At 29.2% G+C, this 10100-nt stretch overlaps 1 protein-coding gene across 1 annotated transcript in view; it reads left to right on the top strand.

Annotated features, from left to right (window-relative positions):
* Window positions 1-2888, top strand: part of LOC106680420 (juvenile hormone esterase) — a 21384-nt gene extending 18496 nt beyond the window's left edge. The window contains exon 11 of the mRNA XM_014420121.3: window positions 2271-2888. Coding sequence (XP_014275607.1) covers window positions 2271-2502 — 232 coding nt within the window. The 3' untranslated portion in view covers window positions 2503-2888. The remainder of the gene's footprint in view (window positions 1-2270) is intronic.
* Window positions 2889-10100: the final 7212 nt, after the last annotated feature.

Raw genomic sequence — 10100 nt, 5'->3', positions numbered from 1 at the left:
TTTTTCAGCACATAAAAATCCTATCCCTACTTATATGTTAGTAGTAAATAGTAAATTATCATATTTCTTTTAGTATATAAAATTTTTACTAAGTAGGGTTCGGGAGAGTAAAGAACATGCTAAGCTAGATCTTCATCCTAGAACAGATACTCGAAAAAGATGTAAAGTATATCAGGATGTGCACGCCATATTTATGGATTTCATAGAAACAATAACAGAAACTGTCTACGGAAAATCATGACTGAGTAGAGGAACCCAGGGAAGTTGATAATACAGACAAAAGCTTGTACAAATGATCCTGAATGTAGAGCTCTGATACAAGGTGAAGTATCTCCCAAAAATGGTGGGGTGTACGTATACAAAGATGACATAGAATGACTCGCAAAGACTCTAATAAGGGAAGCAGAGAGAAGCAGCTTGCTATTAAATAAAACTTAAGAAAAAAGTATGTGATTGTAGGCAAAAAAATCCACCCTAATGAAATGGCCTGCGGGGATGGCAATCTTTTCCGAAAGTTTACAGTTTCAAAAACCTCGGTTTCAAAATAACCCTAATAGATGATAAACGGAAAGAGATAGGTCAGTGTATGACAGGTGAGAAGAGAGCCTTCTTATCTCGGTCAATAATACTGAAATCCCAAAAAAATTCTACAATTCTAAAGCTAAGGGTATACAATGCCTTGCTAAAGCCAACTATATAGGGTTGCGAGATCTATCTCTAACAGGTAAGGAATAGAAATTAAAGTCAAGAAATTACAGAAGCGATCTGGGATCAGAATCTTAACATGTGGGGAAGAACTAACAGTGAACTGCTTTCAGAGACTGATCAGTCAATATCTCATATAAGTAGGAAAGAAGGTTAAGATGGGCGGGACATGTGGCTCGAAGGAATACATCAGGACGCCTCTACACAATAATGAAAGTTAGTATAGTAGCCAAGAGGCCACGTGGGAGGCAGATGGATAGACACAGTCAACAAAGATCCTAATGCTATATACTATCCTAAACAGAAATTCCAAACTAAAACCAGAAACAACTGCTCTTATATTTAAAACAATCCTCAGGCCACTGCTGATGTACGGCTGTGAAGTCTGGGGAGCGTCATCCTTCACGAAAAGGAAAATACTACAATCTTTTCAAAATAAAGTCCTAAGAATCGCAGTTAATGCTCCTTGGTTCATAAGAAATAGCCAATTGCATCGCGAATTACAAATGGAGTCAATAGAGGATTATATCAAAAAACGGTTCATGAAGTTCCACTCCCAGTTGTCGACAGTTAAAGGAGCAGTGACCTACAACCTGGGAAACCCAACCTCAACCCGAAGACTGAAGGCCAAACTACTGCAGGACATTCTTTTATAAATTTTTAATAAATATAAAATTAATTCATAGTCACACTACCTCTATTTACTTATTATTATTAATTTTATTTTTTTTTCTCTTTTCTTCTCTCTTTCCTTTTTCAAATTAACTTGTTTCTTTTTACTATTAGAAGGCACTTTTTTGTTTTATTTAAGTCTACCAATATCATTATTTTTTTTTTTATTAATTTTCCTTTCTCTTTTATTAAAAACCATTATTCTTATCTATTTATTTTTTTCTTTTAATAAGAATATTTTATATAGTTAGGGGTGTCATTTGTATAACTCTTTGTATGACTCATAATCAACTGTTAAAAAAATATATATAATATAAGTTATATCAACCATGTAAGGCCCACTTGGCTGATCTGGTATTAAAAAAAAAACAAAGATGCTACATGCAGCAAACTGGAAAGAAGTCGTTTATGACAGGTTGGCCCGTGCGGCCAAAGATCTACAAGGTCTATGAAGCCAGCAGAAAAAAAAAAATTTTAATTCAGTGCAATGCGCCTATCACAAAACTTCCTCTTACTGAACTGGTTAAAGTTTAAATTAATCCTGACTCCTTTAAGAACAGATGTTTCTATATTATTATTTATGATAATACTTCTATTTTTTAATTTTCCAAATCAGTCTTTCAGTTGAGAAAATTACTTTTAATATTTCTGAAAACATTTTAACATTTTTTTCCTTTTGCAAAAGTATGGTTGAAATGTAAATATATAAAAATTTACTAAAATTTGTATTCTGATCTTAATTATATATTTAATGCTAACATGTTATAGAATCAATATTAAAAATACTAAGATTTTCTGAAGATAGACATCTATTCAACTTAAAGGCTTATTTATCGGTTGAATGCAAACTTAGAAAAATAAAAGAGCTTCATATATTATTATATTTTTTTCAGAATACCAAGCAGCTCGGGTATGGTGCAGTGGCCTCAGTTCCAAGGGCAGAATTTCTTGGATATAAAAAACTCTGGAGTTAGTATAGGGAACTATACACAATACAAGGAGATCGTCGATTTCTGGAATAGTATTTTTCCAGATAAACCTTCTCACTCCTCGGTGGTTCAATCATCGATGTTGTTTATTGCAATTTTAACTATTCTGGCCATCTTCAAAGGGTTATTTGTTTAAGAAAGAGGCTGTTGATATTAAAGTGACTATGAATTGTAAAAATATACGTATAAGGCAAACTTGATGGTCGGAATTTTGAAATCCAATCCAAGATTGGATTGTATATCGTACTAGAATTTTTTTTTCTGTTCTTTAAATTTTTATGAATCATCAAATCTTAAAAAAAAAATATGTAAAATTGCATTCGAGAAAAAAAAGTTTTTTTTTTAGATCTGATTATCGAGATTTCAAGAAATTTACTAAAGGTTTATCTTAAAAATTAAATCTAAATTTTAAGTACAAATATTATTTTTTCAATGCAATTGAATATTGTTATTTTAAAATTTAATTGTTATTTGTATAAAATAGTAATAAGATATTCTGAATAAATTTTTTAATAAGTTAAATTTAATAATTATTTATTTATTATTACACCTTATCACTATTAAATCATGTGGTCGACTCTCTCTCATACTGCATCCAACATCTCTATACGCTTTTAAATTCCACATACCTCCGAGGCGCCTGAAAAGATGGTCTCGTGACCTTATATTGTAAACTGTTTTTAGAGTTCTACTACTGGGTAGTTTCTCTACATCCTGTATTATATCATTATGTCATTATGATCAAATTTACTTGTTGTATTTTTTTATAAAGTTGTAAATATCAATAAATAAATAAAATTTCACATCTTTGTGTAACTTAAAACAATAAAAAAAAAGCCAGTGTTTCCGGAGAAGAAAAGTGCCAGGAACGAAAAACGATAGGGTAAAAAAACTTAAACAATTTACTCTAATTTAATTTACTTTAGGTTAATAATATTTTATTATACTTCTAGAGAAAAAATATATATAATAAAGTTGAAGCCCTCCCGAAAAAAAACTGAGAGCAAAAGTTCTAAAATTCTTCAAAACTTTCCAATCCAAAGTACCTCATGCCTATGACAGATTTGGAGTCTACGTGTTTTTTTTCATAATTGTTCATTTATCATATTGCATATAATGGCTACATAAATATCCCTTTTCAATAATTTAAATGTTTAAATAAATAGTCAAAATGTGGACAACTGCCCACTAGACCCTTACAAGGTCTAAAAGCTGATTTTCATTCCGATTTTAGAAGAGAAGTTAATTCTCAAAATCCTATATAAACCTTTCTAATCATCCCAATCCATTGGTAAGATCCGTACCCAGTTCCACCCATCCCTAAAATCCACCTCGAAGGTTGAAACGATAGAGGCCAAGAGACTTTGTAAAATAAAAATTGACGATTGGAGTTCTGGCAATGGTCAGATTCTCCATTCAAGTTGAGTGTTTGCGGCTTTAGCGCACTTGCTCAGCCTTCACTGGCTTTTTACCAGGGATGCGGCAAGAGGGATTCACTGGGATCATATGTGCTCTGCTCTACCCCTCAGGTGTGGGAATAGAGTGGGCTCAGGGATCCTCAGGTAGATTCTGTATATATGACTAAAGATTATTTTATTTTATTTATTTATTTTTTCATGCCCATAGTTTGATTATGTTCATTTTATTTATCCTTCTGTTTGTTTCTATTTTAAGAGGTTTTTTTACGTTATTTTATTTAAGTATGAATGTGATCATTCATCACTATAACCTTATACGTACGAATAGGTATATGTTATTGATACCGATCTATCGAGTAGATATCAAGTTTAAGTCTCTCCCTTCACATAAAACCAATCCTGTATAGAAAATCGACACTGACGTTATGAAGTCACAAACAATTATATTTTAATTCCTGCACTATTCTTAAATAATAAAATTAATATTATCAACGAATAACTTTGCATAATTTCACAAAGTTATGTAAACGACAGGAAGTGACGATCAAATTGTCCAACTACATACGGTTTAATAGCTTAACTAAATACATTAAATTAAAGATTGTAGGAAATTAGTCCGGGTGGCGGTCAATAAAGGTATCAATATTGTAAAAGAAAACTATTTATTGTTAACTAACGTTTCGTCCCACTTTGCAGGGCTTCGACAGGGCTGTCACATTGAAACACGGCGAACGACTCCGAAACGTTGGTTAACAATAATTAGTTTTCTTTTACTATCTTCCAACAATCTACTTCATACGTTCAACTATCTTCTTCCCATTAATGATAAAAATGCCTACCCATCTTATTTCATGCTGGCTTAAAAGAGACCGAAAACAATAATAAACTAATTTTTTTCAAGCCATCCATACGAAAGTAGAAAATTCAATCATACTAAACGGCCAACTATGACGAAAATGAAATGTGGAACAACTACTCTTCAAAAACTGCCAGTCACTGTACATCAATGAGTAGCCAATCAAAATTGGTTTAGTCACCAGCTTGATGTACATGCTCAAGAAACGTGTCTGATATATTTATTTCATTAAGGATCTTTTACTTGTGACACTTGATAAAATTAAACATTTTTTAGACAAATTAAAATTCTATATTTTAAACTAATACCCCACTTATTCCTGTTGAACAGATCCGTTACTTAGGACTAAATCTGGACAAACGACTGACATAGAATCCTCATACAAGATTGAAAAGACAGGAAACTGCTTGTCGATTCCGACTATTACAACATTTACTAGACAAACGGTTCAAGCTTCCAATCCATTACAAAAGACTGATCTACATGACTATTATAAGGCCTATCTGGACATACGGAGTTGAGCTATGGGGCTCCACTAAACTATCTAATTCCTTTCGAATCCAATCCTTACATTCCAAAATCCTTCGTAAAATCCTTAATTCTCCTTACTTTGTCACAAATCAACTCATCCATCAGGACCTCAATGTCCCCTATGTTGCCGATTTGGCCAGAACCATATACCATTCCTTTCATAATAAAATTCCCAACCACCCGAACCAACTCGTTTCTAACCTGGCTTCTCCTTCACACTACCTAATAATCCTCCTAGGCGTCTGAAAAGAAGATGGCCTCTAGATCTTCTTTAGAAATGTTTTTGGAGTTCTATCAATGGGTAGATTCTCCACATGTTTCTATCATGTCATAATATTACTTACAGCAAATTTACTTGATTTGTATATATGTATGCAGTTGTAAATAACAATGAATAAATTATTAAAAAAAAAAATATTTTAAACTAATCAAGTTTATTTCAAAATTTTAATTTTTTCCTGACAAAAAGGTCTTAAAAATCAATATTTTCAATATAAATTAAATTTATCTACACGTGATGGTCCAATTATAATTGTTGAAAAGTGAATGTGACTTCTGATACTCGACAATCAGTCAAGTGGCAGATAATCTTTTTTGTATGTATTTTTTAAGCGAATTTTATTCTGTTTAAAAATCTATGAGATGGACACTGTCGAGTACAAATTTATGATTAAAATAATTAAAATATAGTGGAGTTCTCGTCCTTCCATTATCCTACAGTCCCAGTGGCATTGCTAATGTATTCATTACAGACTCACTTAAAATGTAAGTCCAAAGTATTTTATAAGTAACTCAGGATAATTTTAAGCATTTATGTGAAGTAAAATAAATTTAAAACTACTAGTACAAGAGCCGGAAAGAAAAAAAGACAGTCTCGCCCCAAATTTTGATTAGTTTAATGAAAACTATGTATAATTACTAGTAAAAACTGATGAGTCTGCCAAGTATAGGTAGGAGGAATAAAAAGTGGCTGTTTCAAACATTAATATTTCATTCGGAGCTCTATATCTTAAAAACTACCAACAACACTAGAAAATTTAAAAGAACATTATTTAAAGGAGAGTAAATTTGCTGAAATATTAGCCATAATAGAGCTACTTACGTCCAATAGTACCCGAGATATAGACTTTTAAAAAGCAACATTTCATAAAAATGTACTGAAATATTAGTTGTTAGTGAATCTATTTTGAGAAATTTATATATTAATTACCATTCGACGTACAGATGTAAATTAGCACTCAAATTAAAGCTAGTTTAATGGATATAATATATTTATTATATATTATATATATTATAAAATATAATGTAGTTTATAACGTTTATTTTCGTAGAAATAGTAGTTTTCGTGATATTTGCTAAAATAAATTAATTTTTAGTTGTTCGGAAAATAATTTTGATTTATGAAAAACTTTATTTCAGAAACCATTGGACGTACAGATGTCTGCTAGCACTCAAATTAAAGCTAGTTAAATGTTATAAAGTAGTTAATGATGTTTATCCTTGTAAAAGTAGTAGTTTTTATGATATTTGACAAAATAAACTCACAAAATGTTAATTTCTAGTTGTTCGTATAAAATGTTGGATTTTTGAAAAAATATATCTCTAGATCCCTAAGACCCATATATGTCTGCCAACGCTCAAAATAAAGAAAATTTAACATACTATAAAGTAGTTTAAATCACTTATCTTCGTAGGGGTAGTAGTTTTTATGATATTCACATATGAATATAAATTTGGCAAATGAAAATTTGTTCGAACAACTATAAATCATTTTCTTTTAGCAAATTTCATGAACACTACTACTCCTATGAAAATAAACGTCATAGATTACTTTATAGCTCATTAAATTAGCTTTAATTTGAGTGCTAATAGAAATCTGTACGTCGAATGGTTTTTGAGATATAGATTTTTCAAAATAAATTCACTGACTACTGATCTTTCAGTACGTCCCATACAACATTTTTATGAAATGTTGCTTTTTAAAAAGCTACATCTCGAGAAATATTTAACATAAATAACTCTATTAGGGTTCATATTTTAGTAAATTTACTCTACTTTAAATGACGTTCTCTTAGGTTTTCTTATGTTGTGGCTACTTTTTAAGATATAGAGCTCCGAATGAAAAATTAATTTTTTTTTTATCGTTTTGAAACAGCCACCATTTTATATCCCCCCTACCTATACTTGGCTGACTAATCAATTTTGACTATTAATTATACATAGTTTTCATTAAAGTAATAATAAATTGAGGTGAGATAAATGCCTTTTTTCTTCTCTTGGACTCTTGTATACTATGCTGTCACCGTCAAATTCTGATAAAATTAATTTTAAAAATGCCAATATATACTGCCGTTAAAATAAAACCTGAAAAAAATCAGTTACTATTTTAAACATCGTATTTTTTCTCACTATAATCCATCATCAAAGACACGTTGCTGACTTGATCGATGAGTTTAAAGGACACTTGAAGTTACGTCCTTTCTCTGAGTAAAGCTCTTATTGTTGAGAAAGATATTTATCGCATTAATCACCTACATGAATTAGTAAATTTCTCTGAATTATCTTCTCTTATTTTTTTAGTAGCTGGCCCATATCTACTTTAGTTATTTAATACATTTGTAAAAATCTTCAAAAAATAGATTGGGGCCTGATTTGTAAACACTTGATTTTATCTTATTTAAAAAAAAAAAAAAAAAAAAAATCGTAATATTATATTAATTTAGTATCGTGTTGTTACATTTTCATTTCATTTTATATCGCTACAATTACTAATGAATGACGACTACTATGACTTATTATAAAACTCTAATAAATTCTAATTATATAATAGGTTCTTTGCATGTATTTAAATTGTTATAATCATTTGATCCACGTAATACGTCCTTAAACCTGGATAAAGGTCGTTAAATGAAAATAAATAAATAATATCAGATCGCTTTAATTGACACTCGACTAATTGTAGAGTATCGAATCAATATAACCACTTTTCAAAAGTAATTACTGTAGCATCTCATACAGATAAGTTAGTTTTTTATTGAAAATGATGATTTGTCACACCAATTTGACAGGGAAAAACTCTTTTAATAAAAAATTTTAAAATAAATATAATTAGTTTTAGATGTATAATATTAATTCGCTAACAAAAATATTTACTTAGTTACACCTTCATTTTATCTTATTTCGCTACTATTACTGTTCAGAACTACAATTTTTCATTATAAAGCTATAGTAAAATCTAATTATAGGTTCTTTACTTATATTTAAATTGTTAAAATCATATAAATCTTTACAACAGCGTCCGTCTGGTATGCCCACAAATACAATAAAAGTTGTTAAAAAAAATTATACGAATTGATTAGACGAATGTAACTGACACTTGACTGATTGTGGAGTATCAGAAGTCAATATAGCCACATTTCAACAATTATTATGGGATCATCTCATGATGATAAATTAAATTTTTATTGTAAATATTGATTTGTTATAATTTTAATTTTGAAATAGACTTGATTAATTTTTTAGCCAGAATTACAATTAGCCAAAAAAAAAAATTAATTTTGTAGAGTGGCACTATTATAAGCTCGTTAACGAAATAAATTATTCTGAAATAGTTTTTAAATTAAATTTAATAATTATTTATTCACTATACTACATTATCAGTGTCAACATTTGCCAGAAACTCTCCCATGCTATAAATTTAACACCACTGTATTCCTTAAGGAACAACTACAAGGTAAAAATACAACAGTCATGTGGTAAAAAAAAACTGTATAAAAAAAAATAAATAAAAGTGGCATGACAAAATTACATTAGACTGCTTAAGATTCCAAAAACAAAAATTATTGAGTAAAAAATATAAATAATCTACTTTGACTTAATTTATTTCAATTTTATGTTACTAAAATAATTACAAAGTTGTTATGCTGTGAGAGAATTATTTTTTTTCAGAACCCCTTTTAATCTGAAACAAACTAGAAAATTAAGAAATGCATAAATATATATTTATAATGTTCAAAACTAAAATTTTTCATAAAAAATTAATCAAGTTTATTTCAAAATTAAAATTATAACAAATCAATATTTACAATAAAAATTTAACTTATCTTCATGAGATGATCCCATGATAATTGTTGAAATGTGGGTATATTGGATTCTGATACTTCACAATCAGTCAACTGACACTTGACTTATACATTTTTTTTTACCATATGACTGTAGTATTTTTACCTTATAGTTGTACCTTAAGGAATACAGTGATGTTAAATTTATAAAACTGTACAGAAATAGTATGCAGCATGGGAGAGTTTCTGGCAAATGTAGACACCGATAATGTAGTATAGTAAATAAATAATCATTAAATTTAACTTTAAAACTATTTCAGAGTAATTTATTACGTAAACGAGCTTATAATAGTGCCACTCCACAAAATTAAATATTTTTTTTTAGCTAATAGTAATTCTGGATAAAAAATTAATCAAGTCTATTTCAACATTAAAATTTTAACAAATCAATATTTACAATAAAAATTTAACTTCCCATAATAATTGTTGAAATGTGGCTATATTGACTTCTGATACTCCACAATCAGTCAAGTTACATTCCTTTAACTAATTCGTATAATTTTTTTTAACAACTTTTATTGTATTTGTGGGCATACCAGACGGACGCTGTTGTGAAGATTTAAATGATTTTAACAATTTAAATATTATTAAAGAACCTATAATCAGATTTTACCGTAGCTTTATACCGAAAAATTGTAGTTCTGAAAAGTAATAGTAGCGAAATAAGATAAAATGAAGGTGTAACTAAGTAAATATTTTTTTTAGCGAATTAATATTATACATTTAAAACTGATTATATTTATTTTAAAATTTGAGTTTTTCCCTGTCAAATTGGTGTGACAAATCATCATTTTCAATAAAAATCTAA

Source organism: Halyomorpha halys, unplaced genomic scaffold (genome assembly GCF_000696795.3).
Source record: "Halyomorpha halys isolate HHAL.00 unplaced genomic scaffold, Hhal_1.1 Scaffold261.1, whole genome shotgun sequence".
Taxonomy (NCBI): Eukaryota; Metazoa; Arthropoda; class Insecta; order Hemiptera; family Pentatomidae; genus Halyomorpha; species Halyomorpha halys.
The sequence above is the reverse complement of the archived record's forward strand: the minus strand, read 5'-3'. Positions and strand labels throughout refer to the sequence as shown.